This window comes from Lithobates pipiens, unplaced genomic scaffold, assembly GCF_037356315.1.
Source record: "Lithobates pipiens isolate NorthernLeopardFrog02 unplaced genomic scaffold, aLitPip1_a1.2 Scaffold_18, whole genome shotgun sequence".
NCBI classification, from domain to species: Eukaryota; Metazoa; Chordata; class Amphibia; order Anura; family Ranidae; genus Lithobates; species Lithobates pipiens.
The window spans coordinates 374,875,109-374,902,315 of NW_027507758.1; the positions used below are offsets into that span (position 1 = coordinate 374,875,109).

Consider the following 27,207-nt stretch of genomic DNA (forward strand, 5'->3'; position numbering starts at 1 on the left):
ATTCTGGATACTGTATTTCTTTTTAAATCTGGCGCCATTGGCAGCGAGTAAATGGGAAGTGACGTCATGACGTCGCTTCCGTATTTACCATTAGGAGACTGGAATGAAGCCGCTTTATGGCTTCATTCCAGTCCCTGCCCAGCCGCCGGAGGCATCGGATTCTACATCGGTGCTCCCGATTGAACGGGAGCACCGGCCGAGCGGCTTTTATGGCTGGAAAGCCAATCGCCGGCTCTGAAACAGTACCGGGATGATGCCTGCAGGTGCGGGCATCATCCCGGTATAACCCCTGGAAGCAGAGTACGCACATCTGCGTACGCTCTGCGGCAAGGGGTTAAAGGAGAAACTGCCTCTGTGGAGGATCCCAGCACTGGTCTTTAGGTGGTCAGTGAGCAAGGAGAGAAGGCTTGGAAAAGCATGGAAGTCTGTGACAACACCACTGTATTTGCTACAGGAGAAAGGCAGCAAGAAATCAAAGTGAGGGAAGTCTAGAGTCATATGCACACACTTCACTGGAAATACATCGCCAAAGCCTTGGCCACAGGAGAGGATCGATGAAAGGCTGTTTGGGCTGAATAGATACCCAAAAACAGTGCATCAACAATAAAGGAGGAGGGTTCCCCCAACACATCTGCATAGGAATATTCATGCCATAAGCACACTATATAAGGATATAGGCTAGCCACTCCTAAAGCTCTATACAGGGCTCTATCCTCAGCACAACAATAACCGTCTAACCCAACTGTCTCAGCTGTGGTCCCAATAACTCAGCAAAGAAATTCACAGAAAACTGGCCTGCCCTAAATAGCGGAGTTCTGCATCAACTGGATTGTCAGTGTAAACTGCAGGACTATCAGACACAACTAGGGCTGAAACAACTAATCGATTAATCGACAACGAATCGATTATGAAATTAATCGATTACTATTTTCATAATCGATTAATCGGCCAGTAACATAATGGGATTAAAAAAACAAAAACTAAAATGAGCGCTTTATAGTACAAAAAGAGCAAATAATCGCTACTGTAAATATTACTCACTGTTCTACAGTAAAAAAATGAACCCCTTACAGTAGTGATTATCTGCTTTTTTTTTCTACTATAAAGGGCTTTTAACCCCGTTATGTTACTAAACATCTTAGACCTGGTTCACATCTATGTGTTTATTGGTGCTTTTTGCAGAAATGCTCTACAGTTAATTTACAAGGTTTCCTATGGGACACCTTCATATCTGAAAGGGTCAGGGACTTTTGAAAGCAAAATGGTGCTTTATTTGTTCAATATACTTCAATGGAGAAGCTGCAGAAAAGAATGTAATGCGTTTTTGCAGCAATTTGTTTTTTTTAGTCTGCCCAAAAAAAATGCAAATTGCAGTAAAATCACGTGCGCAAAAATCAAAAACACACAGCAAAAAGCACGGCAGAAACAGATCAAAAGCAAACTGAATAGGTGTGTACCGAGCCTTATGCTGGCCACACGGATCAATTTTTTAGATGAGAAAAATCCGATGAAAAATCTTTGTACATTTGCTGAATGAAAGAATTTTGTTTGACATTTTCACTTATTTTTAACATTCAGTTTTTAAAATGAATGTCATTTCTGAACGAAAACCACATACACTGTCTGAAAATTCCTTTGATTAAGAAGTTTTCTATTTTCAAATTTTCCCATCACTGTGGTTGAAAATGAACGTCAATTTGACCTACTTTTTTTTTTTTTTCTTTTTTTTTCTTTTTAATGTTATTAAAGCGGAGGTCCACCCTAAAATGGACCTCCGCTCATCGGAATCCTCCCCCCCCCCTCCGGCGCCACAATCGGCACCTTTCAGGGGGGAGGGGGGTGCAGTTACCTGGATAATCCAGGTAACTGCACCCACTTCCGGGCTAGCTCTCTGCGGAACGAGCGTAGGTTACGCCCCCGTTCCGCAAGCGCCCGCCCCCTTCAGCAAGTGCCCCGCTGCCTGCTGGGAAACACACAGCTCCCAGAGGCAGCGGGGACCGTCCGGATTGCGCCGCGCGGCTCGCGCATGCGCAGTAGGGAACCGGGAAATGAAGCCGAAAGGCTCCATTTCCTGATTCCCATACCCAAGATGGCGGCGGGACCCGGCAGCCGAGCGAGCGATCGGCTTCGGGTGCCGACATCGCGGGTGCGCTGGACAGGTAAGTGTCACTATTTAAAAGTCAGCAGCTGCAGTATTTGTAGCTGCTGGCTTTTAAAAAAAAAAAAAAACGCGGAGTCCCGGTGGACTCCCGCTTTAACCGATTAATCGAAACAATAATCGGCCAACTAATCGATTATGAAAATAATCGTTAGTTGCAACCCTAGACAACACCACAAAGAAACTGGGAAATTCTGGGCTTGATAGATAACTGCAGAAGGATTTTAAATATTCATAATAAATCTACCTTCTTTTGATAAGAAATCTTTCAATTCAAGCAAAAGAGCAGAGTTGAATGAGATGTCCGTTATCCCAGAGACATTAAGCATATATTAGGCAGGAATAAGATTTGAGGGGGTTGTAGTCTCTAGGGCAGGGGTCTCAAACTGGCAGCCCTCTAGCTGTTGTGAAACTACAAGCCACATGAGGCATTCCAAGGTTAAAGAGGAAGTAAACCCTAATGGGTTTACTTCCTCTTTTTTTCCCTGCAAAGGTAAAGCATAATGGACTACTATGCATCGCATAGTAGCTCATTATGTGTCACTTACCTGACACAGGAGCCAGCGAAGTCGCCGCTGATCCCTGTAGTCCGCCGCATCCATGTTGCTGGTGGCGTCTCGCAGCTCCGACGAATCACAGCGGCGAAGCCGCGATGACGTCACTCCCGCGCATGCGCACGGGAGTCGCGTCTCGCAGCTCCGCCGCTGCCACTCGGCGAAGCCGCGATGACGTCACTCCCGCGCATGCGCACAGGAGTCGACAAATTTGGCAAATCCATTCATGGATTTGCCGCATTTAGTGCGCCTGCGCGCCGCTGTCTACGGCGCTACAGGTAAGCCTTAATCTAGGCTTACCTGTAGGTCCAAGTTGTTTGGAAGGGTTTACTTCCTCTTTAACATTTACAAGCATGACTCCCACAGGCAGAGACATGATGGGACTTGTGGTTCCGCAACAGCGTGAGGGGCCCCAGTTTGAGACCACTGCTAGGGAGTCTTCTTTAACTATGTGCTTTTCTGTGTGAACAGAAGAGTCAAACTCGGGCCGGATCATTACGTGACCACAGCATGGCAAGTAAAAATTCCAGTGTGGAGATTGAGGGCTGCAAATAAAATACCTGCTGATCAGGCCAGAAATACCATGTGCTTCTAACTTTCAGTAGTGAGCGGGCACGGAAATCTCAGATTGTGTTATTGGCCCTACCTAGTTCACCTCAGAACTACATAACATTTCTTACTTTAGGTTGCAGAGATTAAATGTTTTCTAGTCCTAATGCACATCTTGTCTTGCAATAATGCTGCTCCTTCATGCAGTTAAACGAGTGGGCGCTGTCATCCCAGACCATTATATTCCTTGCATTAAAGGTAAATGTTTAGGCATCAGCATTTGCCCTCAGCCCCCCCTTTACTTACCTGAGCCCTCATTTGACCCAGCTCTGTGCACATCTGCAGATCCTCTCTTCCCCCACTTCCGGGGCACCGGGAGCCATTTGCTCTCAGTGCTGTCAATCAAAGCCAGTGACAAGGGAGCGGGGCCCTAGCGCTTGCACACACAAGTGCCCCCATGGGAAGAAACCAGGAACGCTGGCGGGGGACCTAAGAAGAGGAGGTTCATGGACACTCTGCGCAATGGAATTGCGCAGAGCAGGTTAGTATAGAGAGGTTTCTCTTTTTTTTATTTTTCCTGTACAATCGATTTAAGGCTTGAAAATAAAAAAATGCAGCCACCACATTGAAGAATCGCTAATCTGAGATATAGATAGATATATATATATATATATATATATATATCTCTATTAGTTTGTTCTTGGGTTTAGATACAGTTGAACTTTTCGTAAGGATACTGTTTGCTGAAAGTTGGCGTGAACGTGGTTTCCTTTGTGCTGGATCCTTCAGAAGAGTAAGAAGGCTCTGCCCAGACCTGCAGGTAATGACACAGTAAAATTATGCAAAAAAAAAAAAAATACATTCTTAAAAATCAAACCCACTAAGACCACTTTTCATTGTGTACCTGTGCCAGCGGTAAAAACAGAACAGTACAATGCCAGCTAGATGAGCTGTAAGTAGTGCCAGGTGAAAAACCCTGTGCTGGAACACATGCTCTGGGAGGAACCGCCAGTTCACTGTCCATTGAAACAGAAACTGTCTGCCAAAATCAAAGGATCGGATAAGATACCCAGTAGGATTTTCTAGCAGAAACGGGAGGGCCAAGATCACCTGTAGGATTACATAACAGTGCAAAAAGAAGCATAGAAAAAGTTACAAAAATTGCTCTCTGGAATCTGACTTCAGCACAAGCCTGACTGATAGTACCTAAAACATGTGTGAATTACGATTTGGAGAGACTGTAGATAGTTTATGGATAGTCAGTCACAAAATCCTTTCAGATTATATTCTCCAGTTCTATGCTTAAGGCTGTTTATGGCCATAAATGAGGTTACAAACTAGCATTTCTTACACCTAAAGAAGTCATTTTACAGACACATTTTTCATATTTGAAAAAGTAATTGATCAGTCCCTCCTTTTCCTGGAGAGAGAGTCAGAAACCTCACACGCATTGCTTCAACATTTCAGGCAAGTCATTTAAGTGGCAGGAGCAGATTTCTCCTTTTATATTCCAGGAAACGCCGGTGTCCTATCATATACTGTCCCCATCGGATAGTGTCCGCTGTGTACTGCGCATGCGCAGTACACAGCACACACAGATTCCGAAAATAGTCGAGGATGAACGGCGCCTGCGCCGTGAGTCCAGGTTCTATCCCCACCAACCAAGTGGACATAGAGTAGGAATATAAAAGAGCCGAGCACAGCGAGGCCGACCCTCTAATTTTCCCAACCCTATGTCCGCTTAGATGTTGGGGCTACCACCTCCACTCACGGCGCAGGCGCTGTTCATCTTCAGAGATTTTCCGAAGCTTCATGTGCTCCGTACTGCGCATGAGCAGTACGGGGCGGACACTATCTGCTAGAACACCGGTCTATGGCCAGCCTTGGTCACCCTACTTTTGGAAGCCAATGAATACTTTCCTATTACAAAGAACAGACATGTTAGAAAAGGTTTAGTAAAAAGGTCACAGGTCACACAATGTAATTTAAGGCAAAGAATCAAGTTTGCTTCAATGGCGCCTCCCACCCCTCCCCAGAAAAACTTTTTTTGCACTCCACCTGCCAAGTGTAAAGAAAGTACCCAATAATTCCAGGTATGTTTAAGAATGTGACCCCCCCCCCCCCCCCAATTCTGCTTCCCATAGTGAACAAAACATCCAGTACTTCCAGGTATGGCTGAGCATGCAACTCTCTACGCTTCCTCCCACAGCATAGTGTGCTGCTGGTGCTCCAGCCTGACAAATCTGGGTGGGAAGGGTACCCCCCATTCCTCTTTAAGTTTAGACTAGAGCAATTCAGAACTTACACAGGTTCCCCTTTCCTCACTGCTAGTGTAGAGGTGGGGAAACTTAACTGGAGAAGGCTGCATTGGCCGCAATAAAAAAAAAAATAAAAAAAAAAATAAAAAATACTTCCCATGGTAATAAATTTACATTGCAAAGATTTTGACAAATTGGTTGCCTATTCTTACAAAAAAAAGTTGAACATTTATGTCATTGTGCAAAGTGACTCTAAATTAGAGTGACATGCTCATTAATAAAGCAGCTGATGCACTTGTAGTGTTCTAAATGAGGAAAAGTGCAGTGTCAGCCTATCATTAGAAGTCTCAAATAATTTTTTGTTGCAGAGTATGCCTAAAATCGGACTTGTATCTTAGTGAAGACTTCTGGAGAAATCAGTGAGCCAATCACACACGCAGGAAATTACATTGCTGGAGAAGTTCTGTACACCATCTGTGTGCAGAAGATCTCCAGGTTGCCATATTGCATTGAGTTTTACAGAAAATTACAGCGCTGCAGATTGAAAAGGAAAGGTAATTTTAATTTAAAATTTAATTACAATATGGCTTGTATAGCAATTGTATTTGCCATTTTTTTCTAATAAAAGTGGCGTTACCCTCTAATGAACTAGGGCCCCCAAAGACTACACTAAAGATATTTAGATTATGATGTAGAAATTGTTGCCCTGAATAGGGAGGAGCCCAAGAATGGCGCTGGTGAGGGGCTTGTGGTAGGAGCTCCAGGTGTACCCTTCCCTCTAATGCAGGGGTAGACCAACAGCCCTGCTTCAGCTAATTTCAGCCACACTCCCGACACCCCTGCTCTTGTAACTGCCGTTTTCGCAGGACAGAGGAGCCAGAGACGGACACAGACTAGCGGCAACTGCTGCAGGGAGTAGGAGAGACTTATTCCCGACACACCTGCTCTCCTGCCTGACGCCTTTAAGGGAGAGAGGAGCCGGGCACTCTGTCCAGCAGCAATCGGGAGAGAGAGGTCACATCCCCGAAGGACTACCATGAGATTCGGCCGTGGACAGACGGCCCAGAACTGGAGGGGGAGGAATGGCACAAACTCTCTGACACCCGTTGGAGCAGGGAACCATTCAGCAGTGATTAGAGATTCCAAAGACCGGGCGGAAGCCGTGGGCGATTCCGAGGCAGAGCTTGGTCGGCACACCTGGGATACGGAGGAAATTCAGAGCACCCAGTCCAGGAGCAAGATAAAGTGGAGTGGCCCATAGGGGACCCTGGTAGCTCCCCCCCCCCCCCCCACTGAAATCAATAAGGAGAGAAACATTCTTAACAACCCTCAGAGGTTTAAGGCACTGCCCCTTCCATTCTTACAGTACATACAGACCAGAGAGAAAATAAATAGCGGTGAGTACATGTTGAACTTGTATAATACATTTACAGACTGTTATATAAGGGGACTAGGAACACTCGGTGCACTGTTGAACTGTTAAAGGAATATACTGTTGCTGAAAGACAGCTCACCATCTATTCGTACATCTAGCAATAAGTAACAGGTAGAGGTGCAGACAAGAATAAAAAACGAGGGGGAGAAGTGGCAAAATCGCCCAAAACAAGCCTAAGCCCCTGGTCCTATATAAAAATAAATTAAAAAAAGTACATGACCCAAGAAAGTAATGTCGATAAGCCAACAGGAAATATGTGAAAGAAAAAAAAAAGAAAAAAAAATAGATCACCACTAGACACAAGTATATTTAGCCAGTCAAGAACAGATTAGGACGTTGGAATAGACCTGGATATGAAAGATAAGGAAGAACAACAGCTGAATGCTCATTTACCAACTAAAGTAGAAATGGCAGCCATGTTTGCCACGCTGGAAAATTCTTTGAGAGCAGAAATGGCAATAAATACATAAAAGATTTGGGACATGTACTTACAAGAGTGGAAGACCCAGAAAAGAGATTGGATAGTCATACAACAAAACAATAAAAGAAATAAAAGCTCTAAAAATCGAACAAAAAGGAGCCGACATATAAAATGGAAGACCAGGAGAACCAGAACAGTAGGAAGGACCTGAGAATACGCAGAGCCCACACAAAAAGAGGATCTAGTAGAAAAAAGGTACCAGTTACTTAACGGTAACTGTTTTTCTGGGAAATCTTCCAGGATGGCACACCTGAGAGATGAGAGGCTCCTCCCTACAGGAAACATACCGTATATACTCGAGTATAAGCCGAGATTTTCAGCCTCTTTTTTGAGGCTGAAAGTGCCCCCCTCGGCTTATACTCGAGTCATCGCTGTCTGCCCGCTCGATCAGCGTGTCGAGCAGACAGACAGCGGCCATTCTGATTCAAAAGCCGCGCCTCCGGCTCCCCCTTCGCCTGTGATAGGCGGAACACTGAATTTCCCAGCAGCCTGTGTTCCGCCTATCACGGACTTCGTATCATCCTCGTACTACGGACGAGGATGATACGACGTCTGTGATAGGCGGAACACAGGCTGCTGGGAAATTCAGTGTTCCGCCTATCACAGGCGAAGGCGGCGGCGCAGCTTTTGAATTTTACAATGGCCGCCGACGAACGAAGAGGGCACGGGACGGAGGCAAGGCACAGGACGGCACGGCACGGGACGGGACGGGACGGGACCGGAGGCAAGGCACGGCGGCGAGGCACGGCGGCGAGGCACGGAGGCAAGGAGGCTCGGCACGGGACGGAGGCTCGGGACAAAGGCTCAGGACACAGGTAGGCTGGACACACACACACACACACACACACACACACACACACACACACACACGGATACACACACACACACAGGGATGGATGGATGGATGGAGACACACACACACAGGGATGGACGGACACACAGGGATGGACGGACACACAGGGATGGACGGACACACAGGGATGGACGGACACACACACAGGGATGGACAGGCATGTCTTACCCTCGGCTTATACACGAGTCAATAAGTTTGCCAGTTTTTTTGGGGGTAAATTGGGGGCCTCGGCTTATATTCGGGTCGGCCTATACTCGAGTATATACGGTAATCAATCGACAGCTGTTTTAAGTCCCCACCCTTCCCCTTGATCCTCAGTTTGTAGAGAAGTAACTCCTGAACCCGGTTCACAAGGGAAATCATTCCTCATAGGTACTCACCTTCTAGTGTTCTAGAATTTTCCCTCCTCCAACGGGCGGGAAGTAGGCCTGCCGTCCTGGAAGATTTCCCAGAAAAACAGTTACCGGTAAGTAACTGGTACCTTTCTCAAGTCATCTTCCAGGACGGCACACCTGAGAGGATAAACAAGTACCTCAGGCCTACCTTAGGGTGGGGCCACTGCAAGACCCTCTTGGCGAACCTTGGTTCTGCATTGAGCTTTACCTCCACTCCATACGCTCATATGCTTGATGAAGACATCTTAGCTGGATCATGCGGCTGATCTGCAGGTCTGCTCCACAGATGTCCCTGCCTTTTCCGCTTCGGATGCAGTATCTAGGTGAAATGGGCTCTTAAAAATGAAATTTTGCTAAAAGGGCGAAATGAAGGCCATGCACCGAGCCGAAACCTATTCGATCGGGTATACATCTTTATACTTCATCCTCAGGCCCTAATACTCCTCTGAACAGAACTCTCCAAGTTCTTACTAAACAGGGCGATTCATTATCCCCTTTCTCCAGTGTCCCATAACCCTACAGGGCTTCAACCCTAGGAAATGGTTCTGGCATCCCTGAATGTAAGTGGTCAAGGTTTTCTGACATGTGGCACCTGCAGCCCGAACTCCTGGCCCCTCCATGGAAAAGAAGGCTGAAATACAAAAAGGTGATACATGTATTATTAATATCACAAATAAAAAGATCATAGATTGTGGGCACGGCACAATAGATTTAGACAGAAAGGACACAAGCATAGACAACAATGTTGTGTGCCTGAGTGTGACTAGCTAAACCAATATATCAAATATGGGAAGAGACCCAAATCTGACCCTCAATGTAGACAAACAGTCCTCACAGTCTGGTTTTCTGATGTGCTGCCAAGACGTAAAAACATTAAGACTCAAGCAAACCCTAAATGCTGCGTATTTCTTTAGTGCAGCTAGCTAGGTCATAACTGATATATAAATACAGAAAGGACAGGAACCCCCTGTACTGTTGTGTTTTACCTATGTACAGCAAAACAAGGCTATAAATATAAATACAGAAAGACCCAAACTTCTATGTTGTGTATTTCTGACAAACAGTTATAAGATTAAATATGAACACCAACTCCCGTGTTGTGCATTTCTGCTATGCCACAGGGAAAAATATGGAACACAAGACAATCCTTTCTGTCATGCACTTCTGTAGTGTAGTTCAGATAGAACCAACACTGAGAAAGGACACAAGCAACCTGCAGCATTGTGTTTTTCTGAAACAGAAAGCACCAACAAGCTTCAATCTTGAGTATTTCTGCTGTGCAACAACATAAAAGCAGACACTGAGGAAAAAGACAGCCAGCCTTTACAGCTGCAATCTTTCTGGTCTGCTGCAAAATAAAACAATAACGCCATGATGAGTATTCCTGCTGTGTAGCAAAACCTCAATCAGAAGGGACAGATAAGTTTAGGGTTCCCACACCCGTGCGACCCAACCTGCGACTTGGGACTGCAAGACGCATGAGAAGTCATATACTATGGCTTCCAATGGGTACCATTTGTGTCTGTGCGACACCAGCAGTCCCCGATTCCTGGATCCACAGACCTCAAGATTACACAGGTCGCAGGGAAAAAAATTGCAATTTTCAGGTCGAACAAGTAAGGGGTCCCCAATGCTGTGACTCCCTGGAGGATTGCAGCCAACAAACCCCTGCTGTGTATCCCTAAGATGCAGAAAGGTAGATCCATGAGAAACACTGCTCACTGCTGTGCCTGATATACAAACGATAAGGCAGTAAATATAGGACATACAGGACACAAACATTCAATCTTTGTGTATGTCTGATGTGTAGCAATATACCAATACTGAGCAGAGATGCCACCATCCTCAATGTGTCTCTCAGCTGAGCAGCAAAACCAAAATCAGAAAAAGACAAGCAATCTTCACTGCTGTGTCCTTTCTGATATGCAGCCAATAAGGCAGTATATGCAAGACATAAAGGACAGACAACCTTCAATCTTGTATATGTCTGATGTGCAACAATACAACAATTCTGAATAGAGATAGCACATCCATATTGAAGCGATTTGGCTTTGCGACTCAACATGTCAAATCGCATGGCTAAAATCAGCACAACACCACTTTGTGGTGCTATACGGATTACCAAAGGCAGTATATGTACTACACCTGGCAGGGGTTCAATTTGTATTTCTGCCATGTAGCCCAACAAATTCGAACCATCAATTTTCACTGCTGCCTTTCTGATAAGGCAGTAATACAGGACACAAAACCTCACAGACCTTAATGCTGTATATATCTGATGTGCAACAATAAAACACTATGAATAGAGATAGCACATCCATATTGAAATGATTTGTCATGCGACTCAACATGTCAAATCGCATGTTTAAACTCGGCAGCCATTGCTGTTAATAGTCTGAATCAGCACAACGCCACGCAAATCAGGACCAGACTTCACTGCTGCCTTTCTGATAAGTAACCAACAAGGCAGTAAAACAGGACACAAAGCCCCACAGACAGACCTCAATCTTGTGTATGTCTTATGTGCAGCAATATAACCATTATGAGCAGAGATGTCACCAGACTCAATGATGTGCATTTCTGCTGTGCAGCACAAAACCAGAAAGTACAGACCGCCTTCACTGTTGTATTTTTCTGATCTGTAGCCAAACAAAGCAGTACCTTTAGTATATAAAGGACAACAAACAAGCTTCAGTGCAGTGCATTTCTGATGTACAGCAATATAGCCCTTATAAGCAGAGATGTCACAAATCTCAATGTGTATTTCTGCTGTGCCACAAAAACATCCCAGCAAGGACAAACTTTCACTACTGATCTACTGGTGTGCAGCCAATGAGGAGTCATGGTCTATCCCTTTATGAAATAACCAACAGGCAATTTATTTCATAGACATAGCCTGGGCTATAGATACTAAATCTCACCACCAGTGAAGGAACAAATCCTAAAATGGTTGGACACCCTACTATTAGTAGTTGTTGTCCTACCTTACCTCCATAGACTGAGCAAACGCTAGCCAGCTCAACCCAGGTGGTGCTGATTAGCAACTAAAGTCTCAATGAGCCCAGCCCTAGAGACCAATTTAACCCCTTCCCGCCGAGCGTACGCAGATCTGCGTACTCGGCTTCCGGGGGGTATACCGGGATGATGCCCGCACCTGCAGGCATCATCCCGGTACCGTTTTTTTACAGCGGGCGATTGGCTTTCCAGCCATAACAACCGATGCGGCTAAAAGCCGCTCGGCTGTTATGCCGGAGGAGCGGGAGGGGACGTCCCCCCGTCCCGCCGCCTCTCGCCGCTGTTACCGGTGCTCCCGCTCGATCGGGAGCACCGTTTAGCGATCAGTCGGCTCTGGCTGCTGGGGAGGAACTGGAACGAAGCCGTAATCGGCTTCGTTCCAGTCTCCTCATCGTAAACACGGAAGCGACGTCATGACGTCACTTCCTGTTTACTCGGCTGCCAATGGCGCCGGTTTTAAAAAAATATCCGGTATTCAGAATCGCCGTTTTCGGCGATCTGAATACATTGAAGTGTAAAGGAGGGGTGGGGGGTCTTTTAGACCCCCGATCCCTCCATAAAGAGTACCTGTCACCACCTATTACTGTCACAAGGGATGTTTACATTCCTTGTGACAGCAATAAAAGTGATCAAATTTTTAATTTTTATTTTTAAAACAATTTAGTCATTTTAAAATAAAATAAATAAAAAAATAAAATAAAAAATTTCAAAGCGCCCGCCGTCCACGCGAAGCAAAGAAAACGCATACGGAAGTCGCGCCCGCGTATGTAAACGGTGTTCAAATCACACATGTGAGGTATCGCCGCGATCGTCAGAGCGAGAGCAATAATTCTAGCAGTAGACCTCCTCTGTAACGCTAACCTGGTAACCGTAAAAAATTTTTAAAGCGTCGCCTATTGAGATTTTTAGGTACCGTACTTTGTCGTCAATCTACAAGTGCGCGCAATTATAAAGTGTGACATGTTTGGTATCTATTTACTCGGCGTAACATTATCTTTCACATTACGCAAAAAAATTGGGCTAATTTTACTGTTTTGTTTTTTTTTTATTCATGAAAGTGTCCCTTTTCCCAAAAAGTTGCGTTTAAAACACCACTGCGCAAATACCGTGTGACATAAAATATTGCAACAATCGCCGTTTTATTCTCTAGAGCCTCTGCTAAAAAAATATATATAATGTTTGGGGGTTCCAAGTAATTTTCTAGCAAAAAATATGGATTTTAACTTGTAAACACGAAATTCCAAAAATAGGCTTAGTCATGAAAGGGTTAAGACAGCCTCTAGAAGAGGTGGTTACCAATTTGGGGGGGGGGGGGGTAAATAGCTATTTGCAGGCTTCAAACAAGCAATTATGTAGCTCTTGCATAGAAAATCCTCAATTAAAAGGATTGTAACCCAAACCAATAAAAAAGTTTCTTCTTACCTCCTACACTATAATATAACCACAGTGTAAAGGTGGAGTGGGAGGTTGGAGCTTATGAAAGTTAACTATAGCAAGCAACCGCCAAAAGGAGGATCTGTCACAAGGGAACCCCTACTGTGCCACACAGTAGCTTGGTCTCTGCCCATCCTTAAATGTTAGGTCAGCTTTTAAACATCGTGAAGCAACTTCAGATTCCTAGCAGCTGGGTTAAAAGGGCCGGTAACCTAGTGCACCTGCTGACCAGGGGAGCTTCTAAATCCACCAACCACTGCCCAATAACTTGTTCAGTGGTATACCTGGCCTGTAAGTAACTTTGTATCTACCAGGTCCCCTCTGTATGCTATCATCCCTACTAATGTACCACAACTGGGCATGTAGGGAGAGGCTGGCAACCTACTGCTGCGATAACCACAGTGTGCTGTAAGAGTGAGCTGTGGCTGGTGGTTTTAGCAGTGGCGTCTGCGCTATTTGTATCCTGACCCCAGGTTCTGCATTGCACCAGTCAGTATATACATGGGGAAGGGGGAGCAATGGCCTACCTACCTCTTTCTCATCCGAGGTGGTTTAGGCACACTCGTTCCTCTGCACCACCTGTCCACCATACAGCTTCTCTGATGTAAGAGGGAGCTGCAGCTGGTGTTTTTAGCAGAAGCTTAAGGGCTATTTGAATCCAGACCCCAGGTGAGATCTCAAATGCCCAGAAACCCTCTGGCTGGAATTGGGGATTTTGCAGCTAAATTCCCACAGCAAAAGGAAAGTACTCACCGTTGTCGTCTTGCTCTTTTTGCCACAGCCAGCGGGCTTGCTTTTCCATCCTTATGGTCCACACGCAAGGAGGATAGCCGCCAAAGTGCTCCCCCCCCCCAACTGCTGTCCCCATAGGGAGGTGCCAGGTTAGGCTATGTCCTGCACTGTACCAGTCAGTCTATATACATGGGGGGGGGGGCAATGCCTTCCAATCCTCATTCCCATCTGAGGTGGTTAAGGCAGACATCCACCGTAGTAACTGGTGCCTCCTCGCTCTAGAGAAAGGAGGATGTGGGCGCCTGCTCCTACTGACTCTCAGCCTTCCCTCCTGGGTAAGAACGCCGCCGCCATTTTCCCGAAGTTTGAAAAGGACGCGGGTGCTTGTTGCCACGCCCTCTCCGGCAGCCCACGCGAGCTACCGGGGACCCAGGAGTCGGGGACATGATCCCCCTGGAAAGAACCGATGGCCAGCACCCCCGTCTGAACAGCCACCTGTACAGGTAAGGAGGAGAGACAGGATAATGGCCCCTGAAGTTCTGGGTACACCACTGTACCCAGGGTCCTTCAGCTCTCAGGGGGGCTCTTCCAATTTCTGCTGCCCCCCCTGAGCCCCTGAGGAAAAGATAGGGGAGCCCCCCAGGAAGGACAAGAATATCCTACCAGACCCAGAGGCTTCCCAAGCTTGTGGTCCGGCTCCTAGGGGGAGACCACCAGCCCCAGGCTTCGGGTCATTTGGAAAAAAACAAACAGTTTCGCTGTGTAGGGAGAAACGCAATCAAAAACTGAGGATCAAGGGGAAGGGTGGGGACTTAAAACAGCTGTCGATTGATTGTGTTTCCTGTAGGGAGGAGCCTCTCATCTCTCAGGTGTGCCGTCCTGGAAGATGACTTGAGAAAAATTCGGAAATTATTCAATCCAATATTGGGTAGAGAAGTAGCAAACCCAATAAAAATAGAAAAAGAGTACATAGGATAAGAAGACCAAAAAGTATATCAGCGGAAGCCCCAAGAGACATAATAGTAAGATTTCATAACTTCTAAGAAAAAATAATCTAATATGGAGAAATATGAGAGGCACCTGCCCTGTGGTCCAGCAATGTGGGTGCCCAATGCCTCACTCCTCTACCCCTCCTCCATGTGGCACCGGCCTTGTAACTGTAGGCACCCGGGTGCGCACTGTGTACACTCCTCCCAGCCTCTTGGACTGTAAACTATCTATTGATTGCATTATAACGCATCTGCATAAGGTTCAATGGCTCCTACATCACAAAGATTGAATTATCAGTCTTTGGTATTGAAGCAATTACATCTGATATAGATATAGGAAGAAGATTGAGAAGACTGATAGAATGGTGCTTTTGGCTGCGGAATTTCTAGTTTTCTACCGCAGCTAAAAGCACACAATGCTTTCCTATGGCCCCATTCACACACAGTGTTTAGCTGCGATTTCCTTACATGCGATTCGGTGCGAATGGAAAAAAATAGAATTGAATGCGTCCAAGTGCGATGTAGAGCAGCTATATGCACATAACCGCAGGTAATCACATCTTATAATCCTGTGTCAACTGTGGATAGCAACGTGAGAAGGGACTCAAGGGACCAAAAAAATAAATAGAAAAAAGGGTTGCTATGGGAACGATATTAGATAACTGCAGCTGAAAGCAACTGCACAGAAACGCACATAAACGCAGGTAATTGCACTGTACAAATGCAGTGCCTGGAGTCTTGAATTTCACAGAAAAAAAAATAAACATGCTAAACTGCGGCAGAACAGCCGTCCGTGTGAAAGGGGCCTAAGAAAGACCCACTGGATCTTTATGTTGAATACTTTATCCCCCTATAGCCTAAACAGACATTGAAATGCATGCCTTTCCAGATATTAATGTATTATTGTTGTTTTTACATTATATAGCATCTTGTGTTTACAGGTTGATATCTATACTGTATGCTCCCTCACCGTTTAAACTGTTTTTTTTTTTTTTATTGTAACAAAGATCCTATTCCCTTAACCACTTAAGGACCGGAAGAATTTCCTCGTTAATGACCGGCCATTTTTTTTGAAACACTGCGTCAGTTTAACTGACAATTGAGCGGTCATGCGACTCTATACACAAAACAAAATTGACGTCCTTTTTTTTCCCACAAATAGTGCTTTCTTTTGGTGGTATTTGATCACCTCTGTGTTTTTTTTATTTTTTGCGCTATTAACAAAAAAAAGAGCAACAATTTAAAAAAAATATATATAGATATTTTAATTTTTTGCTATAATAAATAACCCCCCAAAAAATATAAAAACACACAAAATTTCTTCCTCAGTTTAGGCCGATATATATTCAACATATTTTTGGTAAAAATCGCAATAAGTGTATATTGATTGGTTTGCGCATAAGTTAGTGTCTACAAAATAGGGGATAGATTTATGTCATTTTTATTATTTATTTTTTTACTAGTAATGGTGGCGATCTGCGTTTAGCGGGACTGCGACATTGCGGTGGACAGATCGGACACGTGACACATTTTTGAGACCATTGACATTTATACAGCGATCAATGCAAATGTCACTGGTAGGAAAGGGTTTAACACTAGGTGGCGATGAAAGGGTTAAATGTGTTCCCTGCTAGGTGTTTCTAACTGTATGTGGATGTGACTTACTAGAGAAGGAGCCAGATCACTTCTACTTCGTAGGAACACAGAATCTGTCTCTCCTCTCCTGAAAGAATGGGGGATGTACATGTTTACACATACATCCCCGTTCTGGCTGTTGTGCCCGTAATCGCGTGTGGCTGGTGGATATCATGGCCGCTGGCCACACGCATAGTGTGCCCCGCCGTTCAGCAGGCGCGCACCTACTAGAACCGTTAAAAGGACCGATGTACAGCCAAGGTGATTTGCAGGAACGTTCCGACCTGCCACAGTATAATTACGACGGCTGGTTGGCAAGGGGTTAAAGGATGTTATACAACACAGTGCTGTGTAATTTGCCCCCCTGTAACACCTGGCTGATTCTGCCAGTTTATACCCTTTCCTCTGTAATTTGACCATGGTTCATCATGGCTGCTGAGCCCTGACAACACCGTGGTCAATTTACGTGCCTCAGTCATCCGCAGCCTGCTCTCCTGTGTCCTCCTCTGCACCTCTTCCCACTGCTACAAAACCATGTGTTCTATATATAATCCCCATTGTTGGATAACAACATGTATCCTAGTGCCTGTGCTTTATTAAAAAAAAGCCGATTTCTACCCGCTTTAATGGCGTCTCCCGGCTCTCTCCTCCCTGGCCGACATCAGCAGGGGGGAATCTCGGCAGAAATCAGTTTAAAAAAATAAATAAATAAATAAATAAAAAAAAAAAAAAAAAAAAAGGCACAGACACTAGGATACAGCTTTTACCCACCACTTTAACATATTAGCTTTTGAGACAATGCAAATGTAGACTTTTAAACACTGTGATCACTATTTGTACGATTGCTACTATGTTTTATTACTTTCTCTGCATGATTTATTTTATTTCACTTTGTAGTTTGCAGACACTTTCTGCTTCAGTTATGCCGATTGGATTTCAGCCTCTCTTTGTGCAGGCCAAGCATGTGAGGCAATTATGTGATCAAAGCTGAAAATCCCTTGGAAGCACTGGCTCACATTTCTCTGTACTGTATATTACTGGATGGGCGGAGTCTATGACACCAATTTGCAACGAGTCTTGTTCTGTGTGTAGGTGGGGGTTACTGCACAGTGCGGAGTTTAAACTTTGACAGTCTACTGCCACTATGAGGAGCAGGTAGAGCCATTAAACATTTCACTGAAAGCATCCTAGGAGTTAAGTTTACACAGGAGCCAGTCTGCATTAGCTATGACAGGGACTATTTCTATAGCCTTGGGTGGAGTACATAGACGTCTGGACTTTACATCCTCACAAGCCAGCCAGCAGCAAGATTGTGTGAAATAGATTCAGCTACATTCTTCATCGAGACATCCGATTAGCCTATACATGCCTTGTGAGTGCAGTTCTTTTTTTGATTTTATTAATAAAAGATCTTATACTTTAGGGTTGCACGCTGAATAAGAGGGCTCTCACCTGAAGAATAGCACAAATAAATAGTTTTGGAATTGTGCGCAGTAGTCCAAATCGGCAGAGGAGGAGATACAGCAGCCCTGGAGCTAACAGAAGTATGTTCATTTTGACAGAGACAGCTAGGCTGTAAGAAAATAGCAGGTACAACTGTAAGATATTAACCAAAACAGTTCAGTGAGTTAAAGGGGTTGTAAACTCATGTTTTGCATTCAGGTGAAAAAAAACTTGACACTGACCAGCCCTCCCCCTAGCCCCCCCCTCCTGCCCATTTTACTCACCTGAACCTATTCGTTCCCTCGGCAGAGACGCGTTGTACCTCTCTGCCCGTGGTTCTCAGTTCTTGATTGGATAGATTGATAGCACCGCAGCCATTGGCTCCTGCTGCTGTCAATAAAATGCAATAATGCGGGTGCTGGGGCCAAGTCCGGCATTCTGTGTCCATGCACGCAAATGCTGGGTTCGGGAGCTCGCCCGCAAGGTTTCCCCCAGGGAGAATGCTTCTTCCAGGGGATTTTATCAATGCAAGGAGGAGCCGTGAGCGCCGCCGGGGGACCTCAGAAGACGAGGTTCGGGGCCACACTGCAGAACAAACTGCACAGTGGAGGGAAGTATATGTTTGTTATTTAAAAAACAAAAACGAGGGTTTACAGCCCCTTTAAGATGACCACTAATCATTAGATACACCCCAAAGGACAACAGCTAAACCAGTCTACAAAACATCCATGCTTGACATGATCAACAGTACAAAAGTGCAGCACACCAGATTGTTCACTCTTCACCACAAAAAGGAATGTGACCAGAATGCAATAGTGTATAAAAACCCTTTGACTTCAGAACCACTTTAAAAGCGGCGCTACACCTACACCCACATTTGGCACCTTTCTGGCTTTGACAGGTAGCCGCTCCAATCTCTGGCTCAGTTCACTGGAAGTTCCCCACACCCCCTCCTTCTCCCTGCAGCCAGCCCATTCACAAAGGGCAGCACAATTCATGCATGCACAGTAGGAAAGTGGCTGTAAAGCCCTTAGCCAAGATGGGGGGTGCCAGCACCTGAGAGCCGATTCAACACTTGGCTCAAGTGAGGACACCGCTGGATGCCTGTACAGGTATGTGTCCTAATAGTAAAAGTCAGCAGCTACAGTACTTGTAGCTGCCGACTTTGTACACATTGCTACCCATTGTGTTACAAAAACTCCAATAATAAACCAGTGGCATGCATTGATATAAAATCTCATTGCATGTTTTGGGGGATTGTTATTTTTAACAATGCAAACAAAACAAAGACTTTAGTTACTCTGCTGCCCAGCTGGCAGCTGCCTACCTGTAGAAAATGCAGCCCCAGCTCCAGTGATCCTGTAATATCAAATTGATGGAAAGGAATAGGATGACCATTGCCACAGGGTCATTGAAAAGCCGAAGGAGGAAGATGGAGTGGACGCGATATGACGCACAGCACATGAAGAAAAACACATAGGGTGGTACCTAGAAACAGTGAAAAATGTATTAGTATAATCAAATAAATGTCAACATTGATACAAAGCTAAAACAAGATCAGAATTTTTTATTTTTTTTCATTACAAAATTAAAAACAATAAATAAATATGTGGAGACAGACTATAGCCTTTTGGCTCACTCTGGTCAATCAGGCACTCCCACTATACAAACTAACCTGTGAAACAGGAGGCTGTCCTGATAAATTTCATAAAATATGGGACTTGTGGGTAACCTCTGATCGTACTTTCACACCAAATTTGTAGAATAATCGAGTATTAACAATTTTTGCTGAATCTTTTTATTATCTTTTCTGGAATGTTGTATTTTTATACATTGCTTTGAAGAGGTTACTTATTGTAAGTGTATATATGTACCATATATGGTTCTTTAACCCAAGATCCACTTGAGGTGACTGGACACTAATCATACGATGCATAGCAATATGGAAAACAGTTTGACACCCTTTTTTGGTTGTGACAATTTTCTTTATTTTGTACTTGAAACCAATTGTTATGTACAAATCGCTTTGTATACACTAGAGCTGCACGGGTTTTTTCTTCTTCTTTAGAATAAAGACCACGATTCTAACATCACCTTTCACATTATTAAAAAAAAAAAAAAAAAAAAAAAAAAAAAGGCTAACTTTACTATTTCATTTTTTTTTATTCATTAAAGGGTTTTGTTTTTTTTATTGCGTTTGAAAGACCGCTAAGAAAATACGGTGTGACATAAAATATTGCATCAGCCACCATTTTATTCTCTATAGGGCCTCTGGAAAAAAAAAAAAAAAAAGATATAGAGATAGATATATATATATATCTCTATCTATCATGTTTGGGTGTTCAAGTAATTTTCTAGCAGAAAATAAGATTTTTACCTGTAAGCAACAAATGTCAGAAAAGGTTCGATCTTTAAAACGGTTAAACCTCCCTCATTTACACTCAGAATTCTTTCCTTTGATGAAAGAACCAAAAAGACACTTTGTTTCTACTTATTAGTGTTGTGATAAAACTTGGCAGGCTGCCTGGATTTTTATTTTTTTCCAGTTGTGAGAACTCTCTGCACAATAGAAAGAATTGTGACATGCTGTTTTAAAGATCTGGAAGGGAAAAAAAATTGCGATTCTTAACCACTTAAGGACCAGGCCTTTTTTTCACATTTGGCGTTTACATGTTTAAAACAGTTTTTTTGGCTAGAAAATTACTTAGAACCCCCGAACATTATATTTTGGTGTTTTTTCTAACACCCTACAGGGTAAAATGGCGGTCATTACAATACCTTTTTTCACACCGTATTTGCGCAGCGATCTTACAAGCGCACTTTTTTTTTGGAAAAAATTCACTTTTTTGAATAAAAAAAAAAAAATAAGACAACAGTAAAATTAGCCCAAATTTTTTTATATTGGGAAAGATAATGTTACGCCGAGTAAATTGATACCATGTCATGCTTCAAAATTGTGCCCGCTCATGGAATGGCGTCAAACTTTTACCCTCAAAAATCTCCATAAGCGACATTTAAAAAATTCTCCAGGTTGCATGTTTTGTGTTACAGAGGAGGGCTAGAATTATTGCTCTCGCTCTACCGATTGCGGAGATACCTCACATGTGTGGTTTGCCCACCGTTTTCATATGCGGGCGCTACTCGTGTATGTGTTCGCTTCCTGTGCGCGAGCTCGTCGGGAGGTTTTACATTTTTATTTTTATTTTACTTGATCTTATTTATTTTTACATTTAAAACAACCCTTGTAATAGAAAAAAAAAGCATGACAGGTCCTCTTAAATATGAGATCTGGGGTCAAAAAGTCCTCAGATCTCATATTTGGACTTAAATGCAATAAAAAATAAATAAAAAAAAAGGCATTTTAAAAAATGACATTGAAAAAAAAAAAAAATAAATAAAAAAAAAAAAATGTATACACCTTTAAGAGGTATGGGCGGAAGTGACGTTTTGACGTCGCTTCCGCTCTCCTATGGTATAGACACGACTGGGGGCCATCTTAGCCTCACTCGTCTCCATACCCGGCCATCGACAGGACCCGATCGCCTCCGCCGCTACTGACGGCTCCGGTAGGCGGTGGAGGGAGGGGGGGTGGCACCTCTCCCGCCACCGATAACAGTGATCTCGCGGCGAACCCGCAGCGGAGACCACCGTTATTGCCTCCTGTAAAGTGGGATACCTCGGGTTGTGGCAGCAGCTGCTGCCGTTACCGAGATATCACTCTTCAAAGAGAGGACGTATATTTACATGAGGCGCTCCTTAAGTGGTTAAAGATTAATCGTGCAGCTCTAGTATGTACAATAAAATTACCTTTAAAAATTAATGTATATTTATATATAAAATAATGTGGAGACATAAAATCATAACATCTCAAACCAAGTCCTCCTTTGTTAATTAGGAGCAGGATTTGCCCCATTTTCTCAGTTTAAAATAAAGGCACAGGCTTTATACATTGATACATTATACACATCTATTAGATATAATTATATTCCCCCCCCCCTAAAAAACAAACCTAAAAAACACATTTACTGTGATACAGCTGCTTACCTTCTTGGTGACAATGTAGATACGAAACACAAGGAACAGTGTGAGCAGGTACAGCGCTGCAAAGATATACTGTGCCAGTCTGATGTTGCTCCCTTGCTCAGTTACATAATATAAAGCACTGAAAATGTATACAAATCCAGCTGGATACCTGTTCCAATACAATAACACAAAAAAGATCTTTAACGCAGACGTTACAGTACACTGGCATTGCTTCTTTTATGATCCCTACATTGCAGTCAGTTTCGGCCTCTCACATGATTTCAAATGTCTCACTCCAGCTACACCTCTTATATTATTAATCAGTGTCATAGGGGTCATGTCTCTTCTCCAGAAGGAAGGAAGGTGGTCAGCCTAGTTCTACCCCAAATCACCATTCACACCTTAAATCACGGAATTGTTTATTTTATTTCAGCTACTTCAATGACGTCATCAATTTACGCAGTTTTACATATGTATTACAAACTCACATCAGTCACTGCCCTCAAGGAGCTTACAATATAAGCTCCCTCCCTAACTCACATGCATACATACGCATACTGGGGCCAATTTAGAGAGGAGCCAATTAACCTACCAGCATGTCTTTGGTGTGCTAGGGGAAACCCACGCAGGCACAGGGAGAACATGCAAACTCTGTGCAGGTTGCGCTGTGGTTGGTATTCAAACCATCAACCCTAGTGCTGCTAGGCGTAAGTGCCAACTACTTGGCCACTGTGTTAAGCAATTCTGCAAAGTGCACCAACCAAAGATAGCAGCAGGAGCTTTTAGGCCATAAGAGACCATTTAAAGTGCTTCTGCATATGACAAACCTGCACAACACTAAAAGGCATATTAGTTGCCAGCAGATGGAAAATTCTGTAAACTATGAATGTAAATCCATTTTTTTTTCCTCTAGCAACCAACAGAATTATAGCCATCTTCATATAGCAAAAGACAGTAATGAAAGCAAATAGGTGATTGGTTGTTCACATCTATGTCCCTCAACTGTTGGAGGTAAAATTTTAATTGTCAGGTTAGAAAAACATATGCTTATCACTACTGTACCCCCCTTCTGTTCCATGCTACAAAACGTTTAGGAGGTGTCTGCAGGTGTTAAGTAGGTGATACAGTAACCTCCTGACAATAGATGAGCTCAGGCTTGTTTGGCTTCTAGTGTGAACTCACGCAAGTTCCGCCCACATATGGAAACGCTGTTCAAACCACATGTGAGGTATCGCCGCGTACATTAGAGAGCAACAATTCTAGTACTAGACCTCCTCTGTAAATCTTAACTTAAAAAAAAATAAATAATAAAAACCCCTTATATAATGTTTGGGGGTTCTGATAATTTTCTAGAAAAAAAATAAAATAAAATTTACATGTAGAAGAGGAGTGCCAGAATAGGCTCGTCATGGAAATGGTTAACAAGGGGTTTTCAGCTTAGTTTCAAAACTGAATCCTATATAGATCTCATGCCAAGTTGGATCACAATGGTACAGAAAGCTGTACCTATTTAGCCTCCATGGAAATTTTTATATTTATATATATATATATATATATATATATATATATTTATTCCATGTAATCCCTATGGGTGAGACTTGCATTAACCTAGATCTCCACCTCCGGTCAGTAAAAGCGGATCAGAATGCAAATATTTTCTGTTTAATCCATCTGACCCAGAGCTGGGTAGTTATGGGTGGATCCAATCCAACCAAAAGTAGGGATGTTTTGCTCTCCATTTTGAGCCACGTATTAATGACCGCCTGTGTAAAAGGGGACAAAGGCTGACACTTAGGCAGTCAAAGCATACACACATTTATTAGCTTAAAGGGTTAGTTCACCTTTACAGAAAAAGGTAAAGGTGGACAAATCTTCCCCACCCCCTGGTCCCTGCTTTACTTATCTCCAGGGCTACTGCTCACACAGCCGGTCTGGGGATCGATCTGAAATCCTCCCTCTCCTCTGTTCAGCAGCTTCTTGCATGGACCATAATGATTTGCTGTGACGGCATTGACCAGAATTTATCTAATCTGTCTTGGGAAGTAGCTGCACAGAGAGGAGCAGGGATTTCAAATCCCCAGACTGCTGCATAGGTAGTGACTTCTCAACAGCCCCCAGGGTAGGCACAGGGTGGAGAGGGGAGGGTGTCCAGTGATACTCAGCCTTTACATTTGTTCTAGAAAGGAGAACACACACTTTGAAATCTCCTCAAGAGTAAAATCCCTGGGAAGCCACGTTACCCCATACAAAGACTATTGGAACGGAATAGTCGTACAGTACATAGCTGCAAGTGTGTAAATGCTTTAAAGCAGGGCTCGACAAAACCCGGGCGCCAGGTCGCATTGGCGACTAGAAATAGCGACCTCGCGCCTGGGGCAATCCTGTCTCTGTGGACCCCCCCCCCCAGCGTGATCGCGTCGGGCCGTTCCGCCGGCGGCCGAAAATTTAGGCCGCGGCTTTGAGGCCTTCTGCGGTCCTATGATTCCTTATGGAATCTGGCGCCCTCTTGTGGACGCCGTTGGTATGACAAACCAGCAATGCTAATGACTGTTTTATATTACCTGCCTCTTCTTCCCTTTATTTAGAACCCCCTAAACATTATATATATTTTTTATTCTAACACCCTAGAGAATAAAATGGTGGTTGTTGCAATACTGTCTGTCACACCGTATTTGTGCAGCGGACTTACAAGCGCACTTTTGTTGGGAAAAATAATTTAGTTAATAAAAAAATAAGACAACTGTAAAGTTAGCCCAATTATTTTTTATATTGTGAAAGATAATGTTACGCAGAGTAAATTGATACCCAACATGTCACGCTTCAAAATTGCGCCCGCTCATGGAATGGCGACAAACTTTTACCCTTTAAAATCTCCATAGGCGACGTTTAAAATAAATTCTACAGGTTGCACGTTTTGAGTTACAGAGGAGGTCTGGGGCTAGAATTATTGCTCTCGCTCTACCGATCACAGCGCTACCTCCTATGTGTGGTTCGAACACCGATTTTATATGCGGGCAGGACAGGGCGCGTTTAAAAATTATTATTTTTTCTGCTTATTTTAACTTTTTTTTTTTTCCACTGTTCTTTTAAAAAAAATGTTGTGTCACTTTTATTCTTATTACAAGGAATGTAAAAATCCCTTGTAATAGAAAAAGCATGACAGGTCCTCTTAAATATGAGATCTGGGGTCAGAGAGACCTCGGATCTCATATTTACACTAAAATGCAATTAAAAAATTGTCATTTGAAAAAAAAAAAAAAAACGCTGCTATCTTCCCCTCACTCGTCTCCATGTCAGGCCAGGGACAGGTCCGGATCGCCGTCACGGACCTGGCTCCTAACTTTTTAAGCTGGCTCCTAGATTCCAAGCAAATTTGTCAACCCCTGCTTTAAAGAGAAGTATGGGTTTCCTTTTTTTTATTGCTTAATCCTTATGAGCTGCTAGTATCTACAAATCGTTCATCTCCTCTGAGAAGTGCCCTGTTTCTGTTATAAACAGAGTTTATTAGCTGTGGGATGGTCTACAGACTTTCATACAGTGTCATACTGACAATGGTCTAGCTCTGGAGTCTGGATCCACCCACTTTCCTGTCATCTTGCTTGATGTCGGCTCTCTGCTAGTTCCAAGACTTCACACAACACACAGAGCTGCTCTCCTCGTTCCTCTCCCCTCCCCTCCCCTCTATTGCAGATGTTCAGGAAAGCAGCAACTTCAGTGAGTGTAGAAGTCACTGGCAGTGGTCTGTATATTATATTCTACTCTCCTGGTAAAATTATAATACAAAGAAAATTTTTTAAGTAAAATCCAGCACTGGCTTTTGTCTGGGTGCGCACCTCTTCACCAAACACACCCACATGTCCTCCAGAGGGAGGGAGTAAAGGAGGGGCTGGATTGTGCAGCCGTTTACACCCCCTGCAAACTTTTGAACTGAGAAACAACTGTTCAAGGCCAATTCTGGGATTTTCAGAAGACTATTCTGCAAAATCTGAAGGGCGGAGGAAAGTAAGAAATGCAATGCAGGTATGAGGGTAGCCTGTACCACCTATTTTTGCATTCCCATACATCTCCTTCAAGCACTGTAACCAGGCATGTGCGTAAAGAGTATTATCCTAAGGGATTGTTTACAGTAGTTTCAAAATGTGGCATTGGACACACTTTTTTTTTTTTTTTTTTTTAAGTGCTCTGAATGCCAATCAAAGCAATTGAAACTAAATAAAACGGCAAGCTTACCGTCCTGTTTACACTCTGTTTTTGCTTTGCTTCAAAACATCTCAAGAGCCTCCATAGAAGTCTATGATAAAGCTAGCTAGCAGCACCCGCAGCTTGAGAGGCTTTTATTCAGCGTTAGCTTTGCATGGTCTTTGAGATATTGCTGGTATGAGATATCCCAGAATGCGCTGGGAAAACCAACAGGTTAACCAGAAAGATGTCATCAGCAGTTACTTCTAGTTTATGTGTATATATTCTAGAAGTGTCTGGTGAAGACATCACATGTGGTGTGGAACAGCAGGAAGGTGAGCGAGGCCCAGAGCAGAACTAGCAGACAGCACAAATGGCAACAAGGGAACACTATAGGACAGGGATATGCAATTAGCGGACCTCCAGATATTGCAGAACTACAAGTCCCATGAGGCATAGCAAGACTGTGACAGCCACAAGCATGACACCCAGAGGCACAATAGAACTTGTAGTTTTGCAACAGCTGCAGGTCCGCTAATTGCACATCCCTGCTATAGGGGAAGGTGAGCGAGAACTGAAGATACAGGACTAAGGGTCAAAAGATCAGCAGAGCTAGGGGACCGAAGTAGGAGAAACGTGGTCACGTGATCTAGCCATTTTATAGATAGGCAGCTCCTATCCTCATATTGATTAGTGGCTACAAATTAATAACTACTACAGTAGGTTACAGACACAAAAGATACACTCCGCATCTTTCCAAATAACTGTTCTACTTTATTATGAGGCAATTGAAGGATTTTATACACATGATTACAGGTATCACATTAATATTACAATTGTACGTTTATGGTAACAAGGGGAGTAAAAATAGGCAGACCAATTCTAATCAGGACTCGAAAAAATGCAAACATGTAATGAAAACATTATTAGTGTTGTGTGCACAGTGTCACATGCGGTGCGCAGAGTGGGAGCAATACAACAGGAGGTGAGCGCAGACCAGAGAGAGGACAGAGCTGGCGTTTACCACCTGGGGGTGAGATCAGCAAAGCTGGCGTTTACCACCTGGGGGGGGGG

General features: G+C 43.8%; 1 protein-coding gene across 1 annotated transcript in view; it reads right to left on the reverse strand.

Annotated features, from left to right (window-relative positions):
* ALG3 (ALG3 alpha-1,3- mannosyltransferase) overlaps positions 1–27,207 on the reverse strand; it is a 37,231-nt gene that overhangs the window by 8,925 nt on the left and 1,099 nt on the right. The window contains exons 3-7 of the mRNA XM_077487727.1: positions 21,976–22,123; positions 19,259–19,419; positions 17,941–18,061; positions 4,166–4,371; positions 3,999–4,075 (exon numbers count right to left, since the gene is read on the reverse strand). Of these exons, the coding sequence (XP_077343853.1) occupies positions 3,999–4,075; positions 4,166–4,371; positions 17,941–18,061; positions 19,259–19,419; positions 21,976–22,123 (713 nt within the window). The remainder of the gene's footprint in view (positions 1–3,998; positions 4,076–4,165; positions 4,372–17,940; positions 18,062–19,258; positions 19,420–21,975; positions 22,124–27,207) is intronic.